The 18,059-nt window shown below is 41.4% G+C and overlaps 1 protein-coding gene across 1 annotated transcript in view; it reads right to left on the bottom strand.

The window, feature by feature from the left end:
• Window positions 1–5,560: 5,560 nt before the first annotated feature.
• The window catches only part of COL25A1 (collagen type XXV alpha 1 chain), a 292,587-nt gene continuing 280,088 nt past the window's right edge, over window positions 5,561–18,059 (bottom strand). The window contains exons 35-37 of the mRNA XM_083756612.1: window positions 17,346–17,423; window positions 12,965–13,003; window positions 5,561–12,044 (exon numbers count right to left, since the gene is read on the bottom strand). Coding sequence (XP_083612738.1) covers window positions 12,012–12,044; window positions 12,965–13,003; window positions 17,346–17,423 — 150 coding nt within the window. The 3' untranslated portion in view covers window positions 5,561–12,011. The remainder of the gene's footprint in view (window positions 12,045–12,964; window positions 13,004–17,345; window positions 17,424–18,059) is intronic.

Genomic DNA, 18,059 nt, shown 5'->3' with positions numbered 1-18,059 from the left:
ACGTGCTTTTGAACTGCTAGGTTGGCAGGAGCAGGGACCGAGCAATGGGAGCTCACCCCGTTGCGGGGATTCAAACTGCCGACCTTCTGATTGGCAAGCCCTAGGCTCTGTGGTTTAACCCACAGCACTACCCGCGTCCCTAAGTTTGGGATTAGTTGACCATTTTTAAAGAAGGGCAAGTTGACCTTTGCTATAAAGAACTGATTGCTTTTCTTTTAGTGGCAGCCTGCCTGCTGATGGCACGGAATTGAAAAGTTTAGAATATCTGTGTATTTCTCATTGGAAACAGCAGGTATGGTTGATTGCTGTATCAGAAAAATTAAGAAACAGATTGCATGCACTGAATAATACAAATGATGTTGGTGATTTTGTTGAAGCATGATACCCTTTTAGAAAATAATTTACTGATAACTCTGAAGAATGGCAACCACTGAAATCACAGCCTTTAGGCTGAGATTCCTGCATTGTAGGGGGTTGGACTAGATGACCCTTGGCGTCCCTTCCAATTCTACAATTCCATGAAACTTAAGTAGACTGATCCATCCCGGAGTGGGGAGGGGGAGTAAGTTGGAGTTTTGTTTTTGCATTTTCCTCTCAATTTTTTTTCCTTTTCATGTTGTAATTGTTGTTATATATTGGGTATATGCGAAAGCCCTCTCCTCTTGATGGTCTCCAATAAACTGCTATGCAATGCCTTTCTGCTTCTGAACCAGGATAAAGCTAGCATGACAGGAGTATTAACCAATGATAAGCCTATCTGCTATGGCAGGGGCTGGGGTGATGTTTAAACCCAAGAGACACATCTGCTTCTGGGGGACCCAGAAGTGGGCAGGGCCAGTGGTAAAAGTGGGTGGAGCAAGGAATGCAGATTTCACACTGATACAGTGGGCAAGTTTCTACAGACACACGCCTGTTTCTATCTAGGCAAGCAACAGGCATTGACAGAGTTCAAGGACACGTTCCAGCCAGGCAGAAACAAATGGGATTCTAAGTCAGACAAGTGAGGTGTGTGAGGGGAATTCCGAGGAGCAGATTGGGAAGCCTGTTTGGCCTCCAAACCTGAGTTTCTTTACTGCTTCTCTATGGATTTGGCCAATCTCATTTTTAGATAATGTAAGCAAGGGGGCACCTAGTGGCAGTGAATTCCATAGATTAATGGTGTGAAGAAGCATTTTATCTTGCCTGCTCTGAATCTATCGGCAGTCAGTTTCACAAAGGAGATTATTATGACACTGGGTTTATAGGGGAGAGGTATTTTTTGGAGGGGGGGGTGAAGTCTCTCTACTATACTTGATCTATAACATTTCTGCACCTTTTCCAGCTCTGTGATTTGTTGTTGTTGTTGTTGTTGTTGTTGTTGTTGTTGTTGTTATACTCCGCCCATCTGACTGAATTGCCCTAGCCACTCTGGGCAGCTTCCAGCATATACAGAAACATAATAATAATAATAATTAAACATTAAAAACTTATGTATACAGGGCTGCCTTCAAATGTCTTCAAAATAATAATAATTCATTTTCTGTGATGTGACGTCCAGAAATAAATAATTTGCTTTGAGCAAAAATTTTGATTATGGACGATAAAAGCTTGGGAGATTTTATTTTAAAAATGAACATTGTATTATTTCATCCCTTTGCTTTAATCATGGGTTGTCTGCGTCTTTAATGTTACTGTTTGAAGGATATTTATGTGCATGAAAGCATGCAGTGACATTTGCACAGGAGATATAATTAGGGCAGGGGCTTCCCTGTGTTTTCCCAAATCAAACATTAGAGAACGAGGCAGCTGATAAATGATGGAAACCTGGGGAGTCATGTCTTAATCTAATGCACAGGCCCCTTAATTTATGAGGGTAGAGAGTAAATTACAACACAATCCTCTGCAGGAGTACCCTGCCCAAGAGTATTCTGAGTACTAAATTCAATGGGTGATATCCAAGACTAGTCATCCTCAGAGCGGACCCATTTAAATCAACAGACATAACTGAAATCTACTGATTTAATGGCTGTATGATTAATGTTGGATAATGCTCAATAATGCTCAATGAGAATATAGTGTTATGAGTTTACTGGTGGGTCGGCTGTAGCCCAGAGTTTCCCTTCTAATTCCTGGATCCAGCATGGATTACCGTATTTTTCGCCCTATAGGACACACTGGCCCATAGGACGCGCCTAGTTTTCAGGGGGGGGGGGGAAATCAAGGAAAAAAATATGATCCCCCCCCCCCGCAGCTCTGGGAGCAGCGGACAAGCTGCACGCAGCCTGTGCGCTACTCCAAGACCTTCTTCCTGCTTTTGCGGGAGGTGGCGGAATTCCCCCACCTCCCGCAAAAGCCCACAGGAGCCGCGCGCGACTCCTGCGGGCTTTTCGACCAGGAGGGAGAAGGGACTGAAACGGACAGTCAGTCCCTTCTCCCTCCTTGGGGAAAAGCCCCCAAGAGCGGCGTGCTCTTTAAAGGCTGCGCGGCTCCTACGGGCTTTTCTATGATGTGAGGGAATTCCCCCACCTCCTAGAAAAGCCAGCAAAGCCACGCAGCCCCTTTAAAGAGCGCACGGCTTTTGCCTGCTTTTGCAGGAGGTGGGGGAATTGCGTGTCGAGGTCCCCAGGGCCACCCCAATAACTCACACATCACACATAATTTTTTGTTTAAGATTTTTGGCATAATTTTGGCCACAACTTTATTGAAATGCAAATTTGTGAGTGGTTGCTTAGGCATTGGTTGCGACTATCTGCCCCCACCATGGGGGACAGACTGACATTCCGCATGATGCGAAATTCAGAATAGGGGAATACACTTGGGGGTTGCGACAGAGTAGGGAACCTGCCCTCACCCCAAATTCAACCAGGAGCTCATTGCTATGGCCCGAGCCCCCTTGACAGAGTGGAGAAGCAATAGTTAGCCCCCAATTCCTTTAACGGAATCCCTTGCAGCAGCAGCATTAGAGGGGCAGGCACAGCCAATCCATGCCCCTCTACCAACCAAACCATAAACCAATGCCTAACCGTGAACCTTACAAGTTGTGACGATTTGCTACGTAGTAGGCAAAAACCAAATGGCCCCAGCCAATCAGCCAGATGGACAAAATTCCTACCAGGCCCCTGCCCCAAGAGCAGACGACCCCGTGACAGGCATAGCAAGGTCAAAGCGAACAACTCTAATTCTAGGGAGGGGGGGGAACGGGCAATCCGATGCACGGCCGAAAAGAGGAAGCCCTAGCCTCGTGCAAGGAGTTTTCAATCAACAAATGGCAACATTAACTTCTTCCCAACAACAAGGGAAGCCCCAATTGCATCAGTGGCCAACAAAAAATTAGCCCGCCCCCAACTTTGGAGTGTCCTGGCGGTCCCCACTGCAACATGTGCTATCCATGAAGGAGAACACGCTTTCCCCCATCTCCCGCAAAAGCCCACAGGAGCAAGAAGGGACGGACTCTGCCATTCAGTCCCTTCTCCCTCCTTGGGGAAAAGCCTGCTTTCCCCCACCGCCAGCCTCAAAGCCGGGTTGGAGAGTAGCGGGAAGGCGTCGCACACCTTCCCACTGCCCTCCATCCTCTGGGGCTGGCGATGGGGGAAGCACTGCTCCCCCCCCCGCCAGCCTCAAAGAGCAGACTCTCCTGGCTTCAGCGGAAGCAATGTGAAGCCTCAGGAGAGCAGGCTTCGGAGGCTTCGCGTTGCTATCGCTGAAGCCAAGGAGCCTGCATTCACCCCATAAGACGCACACACATTTCCCCTTCATTTTTGGAGGGGGAAAAGTGCATCTTATAAGGCGAAAAATACAGTAAATTGCTGGAATAGACAGGCCAGCCTGGGAATGGGCCGCTAAGTATGGGTTGTTAAGGTAACAAAATGGCCCTGAGAGGTGCCAGAACCAAGTTCCAATGAAGACTAAACTGCTTCTGAAGCGGTTTAGTCATGCTGGTCACATGACCCGGAAAGCTGTCTGTGGACAAGCGCCAGCTCCCTTGGCCTGAAAGCGAGAGGAGCGCCACAAGCCCATAGTCACCTTTCATTGGACTTATCTGTCCAGGGGTCATTTACCTTTTACCTCCAGTGAGGAGTTCCCACTGAAGAAAGCCTTGGGAGGTGCTGATAAATCTCCTTGCCAAGGATGCAAGAGAGCCTAGGTACCCCTCTGCCAGAAACGTTATTATCAGAGCAGAATTTCAAGATGAACAGACCTTTCAGAGCTGTGGAATCTGAAAAGGTTATGCTACATATACAGTGGTACCTCGGGTTAAGTACTTAATTCGTTGCGGAGGTCCGTACTTAACCTGAAACTGTTCTTAACCTGAAGCACCACTTTAGCTAATGGGGCCTCCTGCTGCCGCCACGCCGCCGGAGCACGATTTCTGTTCTCATCCTGAAGCAAAGTTCTTAACCTGAAGCACTATTTCTGGGTTAGTGGAGTCTGTAACCTGAAGCATATGTAACCTGAGGTACCACTGTAACTATGATTTTCTTTCCCCACCTTTCCCTTTTAATAAGAAATGCGCATTGAGTCAGTAGTAGGAAAAATCAAAACAACATACAGTATCCGCTTGGGTTTTGAAAAGTGTTTGTATGACTGAACCGCTAGATGGCAGTCTATGAGGGGTATTGAGTAAAATAAAATATAAAAGTTTTTTTTCAGGCGGAATCTCTATCACAGAACATTGTAAATTTATAGAAGTTAGATTAAATGCAAGATGCTGTGAAGCACGAGTGATTTTTGTACACACTGATATGTGAAGTACCCTGTGGAGAAGAGCTATTTAAAAGAACAGAACAACAGGCAGCAGCACGCTGGTTGAATGCTAGTTGTTCTTCTAAGTTTCTGATCGAAAGATGAAAGTTTTAGATTGCAGCATGGTCTAAAAAGTACAAGAAAGCAAAAAGCCTATGGAGTTTGTTGTTTGAGAAATGGTTTCAAAACCTTTCTGACAGAGGCTGGGGCACCAACTATAGGGGGCAGAAAGGGCTTCAGTCCCCATAACATTTGTGGGGAGGGGGCCAAGCTGGGAGGGGTGGGTGCATGGAGGGCGAAGATCACCCTCTGTGTTCCCCATCCCCTGCTGCCACTGGGTGGGGGCAGGACGCGTCATGTGACGCTGGGTCCCCTCAAGGTGAGGGGCAAGTCGGTGCCCCTCACAGAGGCCCTCACCCAAGTTCCAGTGATTTTACAGCATTTTCCTGAGCAAATTTAGCAGTCATGGGATACTAAGGCAAGGATTTTTGTGGCTCAGTTAACCAGTTAAGAAGCAGGCAGCAGGAATAAATTGAGTTCTTGCAGTTTCTATGTTGTTTGGTGCATGAGTAAATTTGTAAGAACACTCTTAAATGGAAGGTTTTAGTGTTTTGGAAATTTCATATGCTAGGCAGAGGCAAACACTGGCCAATATATTCAAGACCATCTGGAATAAAATATTGGTATTTAAGCCAACTATTTCTTCAGATTAATATTTTAAATAGTTGATCATTTAGAAAGACACTATCACAGAAACTGCACTGTGCAAAGGGTATCTTTTTTGAAACGGCAAGCATATTTTTACAACTCAGGGAGAGCAAAGACAAAACACCCTCAATAGTAAGATTAAGAGTTTAATAATTACACACTTTTTACATTATGAAAATAAGTCATAAATAGTGTAAAAATAATTCTGAAGATCAACTTCTCACAAGCTAGGAACAAAAACCAAATACAAAACTCAAAGAAACAGGAACAATTTTGAAACTGTAAAGAACAGGAGAAACCAGGAGAATTTGACAAAGAAAAGAAGTAATTCATATTGTTTCATTTGGCTCAGCCTTGAATTATGTCTGAACCAGAAGCCACACTTAAGTAAAAATGTATAACAAATCAAAAGTGATGATTTAAGCCTTGAAATTATTTACACAGCCATAGTTTTACAGTGAAATGACACTCAGAATATGTGATATGAGAATGACTCATGTAATGTTTCCCACAGTGACAATTCACTCCAAATCTCATCATCTTCTTTTAAGAAAGACTGCTATGAAATATCAAAATAACTGCACATACAGGTCAATTAAAAAAAGTAAAAAACACAAATTAAAAATATAATATTTTCCAAAAAGAAAAATGATCAGATACATACACCTTTAAAAATTGTTACCAGGTTGCATTATACTACACTTCCCAAACATGTACAACAGAAAAATATCCACAATGAATGGGCAAAATCCATTGGGAAGCTCTCCTGTACAAGCTCCAAGATGAAAGTTGCATAAGGCTTTGATAGTATTGTTCCGAGTATGGGGAGTTAAGTTGTATGCCACACCCCGCTAAATCCCAGGATTGAGCAAGTGTTAATATTTAATCAAGGGTTCTAATGATTGGACAAGCAAGGCTAGCCTCCTGGTGATGAGCCATTCAGGGGAACAAAGGAAAGCAGCTCTGTGAAACCCTCTTGAGGTGTTAATACTGTGAAACCCTCCATCGTAGGCTCAAGCTGTACTTATCTGTTGTGTCTCATTCCAAAAGGAAACACAAACCCTGGGTAATACGTGCTTGGAACCCCTGGACTCTTGCACCACTCGGAGATTGGGATTGTGTGCAGCAGTATTATTGTGTAGCACCCTTTCATTTTATTGGAAATGCCCTGGAGAGCTGGACAAAGGATTGTGACCAACATTAACAACATTTAAAATAAACCCCTCTCCCAATCAAATGCTTCCAAATTATCTCAAAGCAGTACCAAGTGTGACTGAGTAGATTTAGATGGATTTTCAGCAAAAATGTTTAAAGGTAAACACTGAAGGTCCCTGGCTGGAATAAGGCCCCCTGTTGATCCAAGGAAAGACAATTCTTTTTCTGAGCAGCATAGTAAACAGGATGCATTTCAAATACCAATATTTTTTTAAAATGCAAACAAACTCCTAATATTACAGAAACCTCATCCTTTTTAGCATCCATTTTGCTGTTTTGGTGACCTTGTCACACAGTCAGACAGCAATGATCAGAAATTGATGTGACACACACACCCCGGCAGTGTTTAGCCAATCATTGGGCAGTTTCAGAAATGAATTGTATATTTCACAGCACTGGACCATTCAGACTGATATTGAGATGCCACACAAGAAAAAAAAGAAAGATGTTTCTCTTAACAGCTTTAGGTCTCATTGTTCAAAGCTCCTGGAGACCATGTTGAGACAACTTGTGTTTTTATTCTATTTATTTATTTCAATGTAGTTTTTGGTGTGAAAAGGAAAAGTCTCTTTTTAGGTAAAACAAAAAGATACAGATATAACTGTATGACAGTCAAGTAACAGAGCTTAGAAAGCTTGCAAAGAAAACGCATGTCATCAAAAACCTCATTCTCTTGTAGAAGAGTGCACCCATTCTTGTAGCTTTTACTCTTAAAAAAATAATTACACAGAACAATTCCATTATACAAAATAAATCCAACCATGTATTCTCATAGTTAACAATGCCCTATGTAAACCAGAGTTGCATCCAGCAGTTCTGTACGGTGAATAAATTCAGAACCTACAAGAATGTTACTGGATCGCCTCTTGCCTGTTCTTAGCCAGCATTAACATTTTGGGGCATTTTTATTGCACCAAAAGTCAAAATTCCACCTCTGGGTTCCCTTAATTGAAAGCAACAACCCAGAAACAACAAAATTAAACAGTAATGCAACAGCAAAGCCTAATAGATATCTTTCCAGTCCCATATAAAACTAAAATACTTTCAAGCCTGTACATAATACTGACGATGAAGAACAATGCATTTCAAGTCTTTATAGCATGATACATAGGCAAACATAAAGAAAAGTCATTTGACAGTGAGAAGAAATACAACAGCTCTACTTCAAGAGCCCTGGGTGCTTTGAGGCACACATGGAGCTCCTTCATTATCATTAACTTCAATGGAAAGTCTGCACACACAAGTTGTGAAAACATGAATTCACCCTCCATTTAAATGAACAGCATAGGAAAGTAGTTGGGAGATCTTTGGGCACACAGTTGAAACCTCTGGATGAGTTTGATTGTATCTAAGCCTCTTATAGACACAATATGGAACATGACATCACTCAACCTCTCTATAACATCTCTCTGTTATTCTAAAATTACAAACAGATTAGAGAAATGAATGCTTCATTATGAACTGTGGTCCTACATCATCCCTTGCAATTATCTGTTCTGTAAGCACCCTGGAAGATACAATTCCTCAGTTTATGGAAATTAAAGGAAAGCAGCTTCTCCATTTATGGAGCTAAATGAAAGATTAATCTGAAACATGTTGGTTTCAGGCATGCTGTTTCTTTGTTGAGTAAAAGATACCCATGAGGATGGACACCAAATAAATATTGCAGGGAGGTGTGTGTTGAGGGGTGGGGTGGGGAACAGCAAAAGAAATATAATCACAGAAACAAGAAGTTGGAGTTGCAGACCTTAAGTAAACTCAAGCTGTGTCCAATGTTTGAACTGAAAGAAAAAAGATCACACCGCCAACAAACCTGCAGATTTTAAGCAAAGGAAACCTGCGGCAGCAAAACATAAACAGCTACACTAGAGACACACAATAAGAAGAAAAAATAGCACCAAAATAATTGTCAAAGATCAACACAAAAGGCACTGCATGTCTTCCAAAAGTGATTGTATGGCTAGAATGAGCACGTTTGCACTTTCATCGGGCAACAGATATTTTAAAAAACCAGACACTATTTTGCTATCTCACCAACTGACTTATCATATCACAATGTAGTTCTACTAGGATGGCGTTTTCAAAATGGAATGGGCTCTTGCTAACAAGCAAAAGCATTTTAATTACAATGGGCAAGAATTAAGATGACTGAATGGCCAGTTCTAAGCAGATGTATGCCAAACTCATGGAACAATAAATGAGGGAAAGAAAGAAAATGAAAACCAACTCAGGCAGGCGTATGGAACCAGTAGCCCTCCAGGTGTTGTCGGACTCACGTCCCATCAGCCGCAGCTGTCATGGCCAATGGTTAGCTGAAAATAGGAGTTGTAGTCCAACAACAGCTGGAGGACCCTTCTCCTGAAGTTCACACAGTACATACCTGTCTGTTGCTAAATATATCAAAATGACTGCTGACCACAATGGGAATTGCTGGCAGCTGTTTCTGTGATTATATAAAATCACATGTTACATTGATCTGTATGCCAATTGGCGGCTGGCAGCTAGAGCAAAGTAGACTGGCATGCAAACTTATTAATTTACAAAGACACCATTCATGAACTTAATTTCACTCTAAAATTAGTGGTTGATACCCCATTGTTAGCTCATTTAAAGTGGATTGAAAATGTGTGTTAAGGGTTCGACATAGGGGTCAATGGAGCTCCAATTTGTGACCCTTGGCAAGTTTGCTTGCAAGCCACATGTTGGGACACTAAAGGATGTGCTACAGGTTTGCGTGTAGCCCTTACATCTGATCCAGCCTCCCCACTCCACCTGTTCACATTTCTTGAGCAGATCTGGCATAATTTGACCAAGTGGAAAGGAAGAGTTAAATGGAAACATGAGAAGAGCTCACACATTCTTCATTTTTGACACACTGCCTCTGTGTGCATCTGTGCATTGCATGAGTGCTAGGGTGGGGAAATGGATCTGTTTAGTCCTGTAGGGAACCTCCTGTAGTCAGACAAGGAAGGCTCATAAGCCTCTTGTTTTAAATCACAAGAGGGATGAATGGAGACACTTGTGCCATAATAATCTGAAATACAAACTAATAAAAATGTACATTGGAATGTACACGGGGAGTTGACAGGCTCCATTTCTACATAATGAGATTGGTTATGAATATGGACATCAGAACATATTTAAAATTATGCATTAAATGTCTTGGGATGCAATAACAAACTTCTTGCATTGTGGATAAATTGTTCAAAGATATGTTTTATTTGCATGTGTGCATTAATGTTAGTGTGTGTGTACACCTGTATGCACACACATGCAGATCAATATAACTTATCTCATTTATTTAAATGCTTAAATCCTGTCTTTCTACACACACAGAGCAGCCTACAATAAAAATTAAAACAGAATCGCAACAACAAATAAAGCAGTTAGCAAAGACAGCATCCTTTTTCTGAGTTCCCTGAGCACCTGATCTTTCTTTTCTCTTGCTGCTCAGAGGCCATCACTGAAACTTTGGCAAAATATTTGTTAGAACTATTAAGACAAAAGCTTCAGCATTAAAGCAGTTATTGTTGAACAGAAATTTCCCCAGCTCTTTAGGGTGCGTGGGAAAGGAAGTTGTTTTGAAGGGGGGGAATATTATTTTCATTAAACGGTTTTGACATTCTGAAAATGAAATCTGAAATGAAAATGAAACGTTATGAAAATGAAATCCGAAGTAAAAGTACAAATGAGTTCTGGAGATACTATTGATTCATGGGCAGAAGGCAGTATTGTAGCAAGCTAATGGTATGGTTCAGACATGATAGTTTATTGTGATGACAATTATCTTTGGTGAGCTTTGGGTTTGGGCACTCCACTCTGCCCCCTGGCACAGTAGTGAGGAGGGGTTTTGAAGTGTGCACTCCAATTTCAGATTAACTGCAGCTTGTATTGGTGCTCAAAGTCCTAAACAAACTGTGGTTAATCTTAAATATGCACTTAAGATTAGCCATACTTTAGGGATAGGGTAGCATACTATACTGCAGTTCATCTAAAATGAAAATGTAAGCATTTGTTCTCCTTGCACATGTACCAGAGGAGGTGCATGAGCCCAAGGCTTGCTGCAACATATTATCATCATGCTAAACAATGGTTTAGTGTGATGTCCAAAGTAGCCATTATTTGGAAATGGAATCATTATGAGGTGATGCACATGACATTTCTGGAGCAACTGATGCTTGTCTCCAGAAACACATGACTGTGTCTTCCTCACATTATATCACACATGTATGAAATCTCTTATTTGGTCAGACTTTTTTATGAATGTACATAGAGGTTCAATCACCATTTCAACACTGGCAATGATTTTTTTTTTAAAAGCAAAGTAAAAAATGCAACATAAATTAGTTTCTCGGGGTGTCTACAAATGTACTTTATGAATACAAGTCTAAAGATTTGAAAGTTAAGCAGATGTGTTCAAAAGAGAGAAATGAAAGCTGGTTTTTTAAGCAATATGCAGCACAATTGGAACACATTCAGAAGTTCTACTGAATTCAATGGGTTTTTGTCCCAGAGAAGAATGCACAGGATTGCAATCTAAAATTCAGATGAAATTCATTATACATTTGAAATAAAAATGTTGCTGTTACTGTCATGTAATATTCTTTCCCTATTGCATACTCTTTGGGTTACAGAACCCCAAAACAGGACAACTGTAGAAGGAAAAAAAGGTATATGAATAAATGTGTTCATAGGAATTAAAAAGAAACAAATCCCTGCTGTGCAGCAGTAAAGACCTTATAGATCCAAAAAAAGACAACACTGAAAGAAGTTGAACACAAGTGCATTTTTCAGAACTTAAATTTCAGGAAGCATGTATCTGCTGGATGATAGCGAACTGAAACACAAATAAAATAAAATATATTTTTCCAAAATCCTATAAGCATTTGATATTTCATCAGGAACTTCTAAAATTCAAATGGCGAGCCATATACAGTCATGTCTGTTCCATTGCTTTAGGCATTTCATGGTATCTTTTGTCAAGAATCCTTGCCTTCAAAAATCTCAAAATGCAGTATGTGAAACAAATACTGCACCAATCCTTGAAAATGGTCATGTCGATACTGAGATCTATCATCAAATGATCCTTTTGGTATCTCTCTGCAGCTTCATCAACCTACTCGCAAAGCAAGATCTTCATGCTTCTTTCCTCCTTGGTTAAATAGTCAACAGGGACTAGTGTTGAAATCCACCCAATTTGAATGGCTTGTGACTGCGAGGAGTGCAAGCAAACAGAGGCTGATGAAGAGGTTTCACCCTTTTGACAAAGGTGGCTTCATAACCCAGAAGACTGAAAGCCATCCACCGCTGGAAGGAACTGCAGCTCCCTCCAAATTCAAGACCATTGTCTTAATTTCCTCCTCTTATCATTTTTTTGCAATAAGCCATGGTGTGACTCCCTTGAGATGACAAAAAAGAACAATTCAGGTGTCTGAATGAAAAGTCACAGCAAGCAACCATTGTAGCTCACGGGGATGATCACACAACAAGCTGTTTTGGCACACGAGTCATGCTTCTGATTTTAGTCAGCACAAGCAAATATGTGAGCTATGAACCAGTGATAAGATTGATGAAGGTGAACATGATAGCCAAGTCACTGTATTCCAATGGCAATCGGGTACAGTACGTTTCATAGCGCTGAGCTCATATTTGGTCACAGTTTCATGTAAACTAGTTCATGGCACTTGTTGTCCATGCAGGCCCAAAAGAAGACAAACAAAGAAAAACTGGAAAACTGCAGAAACAACTCAAATGTCTATGAGTGATCACTCTGTAAAGATTAACTCTGTATAGAGACTAATACTTGATTTTGCAAGTTTGTTGCAGTTTATATTTTGTTGAATTGCAGATGTATGTGAAGAATAGAGGTACACATGGACTACTGCAAACAAGTAGAAGCAGCTACGTGTAAACATATTTCAGACTTGTAAAATCAATGGTTCCATTTTCAACTATAAATACAAGAGCGGAGTGTTATATACACAACTTCATGCTTGCAAAGTTAGATTCATCACTGCAAAAAACAAAGAAACAACATTTTGGCAAGGTTAGTAATGAGCTCAAATGTCTGCTTCAACTAAGTAATGGGCTGAATGAAGAGCTGTCTTTGATCTCCCATGAGTGGAAAATGGGACAGTTTGGACTGACTCCCCCTTCCCGCTGTTTCCCCCAAGAACAGTGTGAAAGTCTAGAGGAAATTGGCAAAATCTTCCTTTCTACAGTCTAAGCATTTTGATAATATTCTGCCATTCCCCTTGATTGTCCAAACTTAATTTGCCTAATAAAAAGTGGACATACAAGATGATTTTCAGCACCTCACCTTTTGCCAACAGCCAGGCATTGGTAAGCCATCTGGTCCCTGTTTGAAGAACAAAGTTCATGATTAAGGTTTAACAACATCTCTCAACAAGAACCCACACCCACACCATTCCATATCTCACAAATGAAAACTTGTTTAGGAAGATAAGTAAGACTGAAACATTCAGCAGAAGAATGGGTGGGATGCATGAAGATTCTCTTAACACACATAATCCTGTGTTCCTTGGATTTTCTGAAGAACAATTAACCACCATAGGAACACTTTAAAGATTAACAAGTGCCTTATTTCATGCAAATTTATTTGTAGCTCTGAGATCTCCATTGATCCATATGTAATTGTGGTAATGAAAGGACAATTAGAGTTCCAATGCATCAAGAAGGATGTTGTAAGTGGCCTTTACCAGTTCACTGCCTTGGATCAACTGTGAACTGGACTAGTTAGTCCATTTAGGCAGGACAGGATAGGCTTGGAAAATGACAAAACTATTCAGAATAATCTTTCCATGAGCAAGAGTGTATCATTTCTATCTGGAATTACTCTCCCGGGAGTAAATCAATTCAGCTGTAGGCTAGCTAAACCCAAACATGCTGGTTTATTTTCAGTAAGAACGTGTTTAGAATTAAAACTCTCTACATGAAAACTAATGAAAACTAAATTCACAGAAACAATAAGAGTGTAAGAAGAGTCCTGGATCAGAACAGACTAGTATTCTGGCCTATCGGATGCCCATGAAAAGCTCGTAAAGGAGGGCATGAGTGCAACAACTCTTGTGATTCCCCAGCAACTGGTATTCAGAGACATCCTGCCTCTGATACTGGCCATAATATAGCCATCATGACTAGTAGTTAGTGGGAAGGGTGTCTTGATCACATGAAGCCCTTACGCATGTGCAGGAGCTCATGCATTTGGAGTTGCTTCACAAAAAACCACATGCAATGCAGAGTGGCTGAAAGAAGAGATGTGATTTTAGGAGAGGGGCTAAAGGTATTGACTACAATGTTGCCCTCCACATGAGTAACATATGCATAGGGCATGGGTAGGCATGCTAAGGCCCGGGGCCCAGATCCGGCCCAATCGCCTTATAAATCCGGCCTGCCTACGTTCCAGGAATCAGCATGTCTTTACATGGGTGCTTTTATTCAAAATGCATTTGTGCTTTTATTCAAAATGCATCTCTGGGTTATTTGTGGGGCATAGGAATTCATTCATTTTTTTCTTCAAAATATAGTCCGGCTCCCCACAAGGTCTGAGGGACAGTGGACTGGCCCCCTGCTGAAAAAGTTTGCTGACCCCTGGCATAGGGTTTCAGAGTACCTGAATATAAGTTCTACCATCCTCATTGGCCTCAATGGAATCAGAAAGTGGCAGATGATGGGGGGCTGGAGCAAAAAGGCCCCATCTTAGCACCTGAGTTGGCGTGGGCATGCTGGGAACCATTGGGGCAAACAGGATTGTTTATCTCCCCCCCCCCATTTTAAATACCTTTTCTATTCACCGGGCAGCTGGCCAAATATGTCCACAGTGACAAGTCATTTTATTATTCTTTTAAAATATATTGGGCAGTAGCCAACTGAGTGCTTCCTACCACTAGTGCAAGGATTTTGGTTGTTTAATGGAATTTCCCTTTCTTCTCTTCTCTTCTCTTCTCCTCTCCCCACCTCACCCCCACATCTGTCCTTGGTATTTCCCCAATCCTCTGGAGCAAATTTGGGAAGAACATGGGAGACATGTAGGTAGAGGAGCAGGATGGGCAGTTCCACTGTCTAAGTGGAAATATTGAAATAGTTCATGAGTGGGCCCAATTCAAGGTCAAGGCAGTTGTGTAATTTACACTTGGATTTTCTATATGCCAACAAATTTCCTTATGGGAGATCTTCAATAATTTGAGCAAACAACAACAACACTGCTAGTGGCTATTAAGTTTGTCCTATAGCTGCCTGCCTTCCGTTTACTTCCAGACAGAAATGATACTGCAAACCTTCTTCCCCTTTACGAATCATAAAGGCATGCTTGATTTACTTGCAACCAAATACATAAACTATAAGTTATCATTAATCAGAGGCAAACCAAATATAACATGGACTGTGTAGTCAGATAAATATTCATTTGATAACTTAGATTAGAAACATTGTGCTTGAAATAAAACCTACTTAACTTTGACATTCGTGCTTTAACTATACAAACAGTATCAGAACATGCAGATCAGCTGTAACTGCTAACCATTAAAAAGCCTTTGGCATTTTCTAGAAATGTGTAAATAATGTTGATTTTTAAAATGAATGAAAATAATAATAATAATATTTTGATAATAATGAAAATAAAGAGTGTTGCCAGATTGGTACAAGGGAGAGGGATCGATGAGTAGAATTTTAGTATAGGTAGGAGCTTGAACTCATGCTAACATAAAGTTGGGAACTGTTGTGTATATTGTGGGAAATTAAGTTTCAAAGGAAAGACTGTTACACTGGAAACATTTAAGAAACAAAGACAGTGAGGGCTTTGGGCTGCAGGCCATTAACTCCTTACAAATGTCTGAGAAGTTCACTTTCAGAAGTGTGTAGCATTCCAATATATAAGAGTGGAACTGTTCATAGGGACTGCAGACACATTAGTGAGGTCCTGAAGACTAGTTCCAAGTCATCCTAAATGCCTATATAATTTTAGGCAAAAAACAACAAAAAACCCAAACCTATACCATCGTCTCCATATTTTTAACATTGGCAGCAGTAGAGAGCTCCCTGGAGGATTTTGATTAAAGTGCCTATTCTAATACATCAAAAAACATTTCTCACTAACAATATCAGGGGAATATCTTTACTCATACATGCGCAGAGAACTCTGTTAGCATAGAACAGACTGGAGCAGCTCTGTTGTCCAACAGATATGGTACACATTAGAGCCCATAGTCTTGATCCTTTGTGCATTAACAGAGCTCCTTCCTGTGTGTGTATTTTCCCTTTCATTTAAACAGAAGAGTATGAATGAAGCTATCCCATCTACGGAAGTTAACAAGGTGTGGTGCAGTTGTCAGAGGGCTGGACTAGGATATGGAAGACCAAGGCATAAATCCCTGCTCAGTCTTGGAGCTCACTGGGTGACTAAGGCAAGCCACAGTCTCTCAATCTAACCTAGCTCACAGGGTTGTTGCAAGGAGAAAAATGGGGAGGGGAGAATCTCATATACTGCTTTGAGCTTCCTGGAGAAAAGGCGGGATATAAATGTAATGAATGAATAGGCACACATAGGTGCGCTTGAATTCCAGTGCCCACAAGTGCTTACTGAAGTGGGGTGTCCGTGTATACCAGGGGTTGTCAATCTGGTCCCTACTTCCCACTAGTGGGCGTTTCAGGATTCTACGTGGGCGGTAGAGGGTTCTACGGCACAAGCTGAATCCTCCTTCCATTGGGCACTGGTGGGTGGTAAGGAAATTTACCATCAAGAAAGATGCATTATTGGGTGGTAGGTATAAAAAGGTTGACTACCCCTGGTGTACACAGTGGAGCTACCATATTAATATTACTGCAGGGAATAAAAAATGATCTCGCATTAAAGTGGCTTGGATTAGAGATTAATTCCTCCCCCTGCCTGTGCATATATAGTACCCTTGCTTAATTTAAAAAGAAAAGCCACAGAGCAGTCTGAATACAGTTATACCTCGGGTTGAATGCGCTTCAGGTTGAGCGCGTTCAAGTTGCGCTCCGCGGCAACCTGGAAGTAATGGAGCATGTTACTTCCAGGTTTTGCTGCTTGCACATGCGCAGATGCTCAAAATGATGTCATGCGCAGAAGCAGCGAAAAGCGACGCATGTGTGCGCACACGTGCTGTTGCTTCTAGATGCGAATGGGGCTCCAGAACAGATCCCGTTCATATCCAGAGGTACCACTGTACTTAAAAATTTGGAACATGTTCAGGAATGAGCTAAGATAAAATGTGTAGGGCAGGAATAAAAATGATACGTTCTTTAAATTGGGCATTCCTGTGGTTTATATATCTGGTTTGTGTCAGCAAAGAGGGCAACTTCATTCTTGTAAGTAGGGATAGAACACATTTTGGTGGTGGTGGTGAGGATGGGGAGAGAGACAAGCAATCTTGAAGTAGGGTGGGTGGGAATTACACTTATTGTCAATGCTGGAATAAAACAAACTCAGAATCATTGTATGGTGGCGGGCACAAAGTGCTTAGTGTTACGTTGCAGATGTTGAGAGGATGTTGTGATCTCTGGATACTGTTACGATCACCAAAGCAGCCAGTTTGATCATGCACATGCATGTACAGGGACATGTAAATGTAAAGTCTGGTCGGTTTAAACTTTACATTGGAAACAACTGACTAGAAACACAGGAATTGCATGCGGGTTGGTAGGAAAGAGCAATACTGTACCAATTGGCAAGGGGCATCCAGCCCATCCAGGCCTGGCTGGCCTGGCTCCCCTTTTTCCCCCTTAATTCCTCGGAATCCCTGTTTGTAAAGATTAACTTGCAACGTTACTAAGAAATATATTTTGCATTGACTTCGCTGGAATAAACAAAGAAGGAAGGAACAAAAGGAGGAGCAAGCTAACAGGAGGGTTATAATGTTGGTATTTTGCTTCTCAGAAATAAGCCACGTAGCAGAGCAAGTGACCTGTATGACAAAATATAGCTAATAATTGCAAATGCAAGCCTTTATACCACAAATTATGGAAATGTTTTCCGTTAATATCTATTCTATTTTTAAAATCTTCACTTTTTTTTTGAAAGAGTTAGATGAAATGTCACCATTTCTTTAAATGGGCAACTGGATTCTTTGGTCTGAATACCAGCTGGATACCAGCATTAGACAATATCAGTAGCTTGCTCCTCCTCATATTGCAGCGACCTACTATATTACTGTATGAGGAGACATGTCCAAAACACTAAGTGAGACGTACCAATGGGCAAGGTGCATCTAATCCAGGGGCACCCTGTTCTCCTTTCTCCCCTTTAGGCCCCTTTTTGCCTTTCTTTCCCTTTTCCCCCTGTGGACACAATGGTTTGGACAAAACAAATGTTTCATTCTTTTCAGGGGAAAAAAGAGATGCTTTAAAAGATATTTTTTTAAGCCAATGGAGGGCTG

Source organism: Podarcis gaigeae (assembly GCF_964106915.1).
Source record: "Podarcis gaigeae genome assembly, chromosome: 9".
NCBI classification, from domain to species: domain Eukaryota; kingdom Metazoa; phylum Chordata; class Lepidosauria; order Squamata; family Lacertidae; genus Podarcis; species Podarcis gaigeae.
Note: the sequence above shows the minus strand (reverse complement) of the source record. Positions and strands in the feature narration are given on the sequence as shown.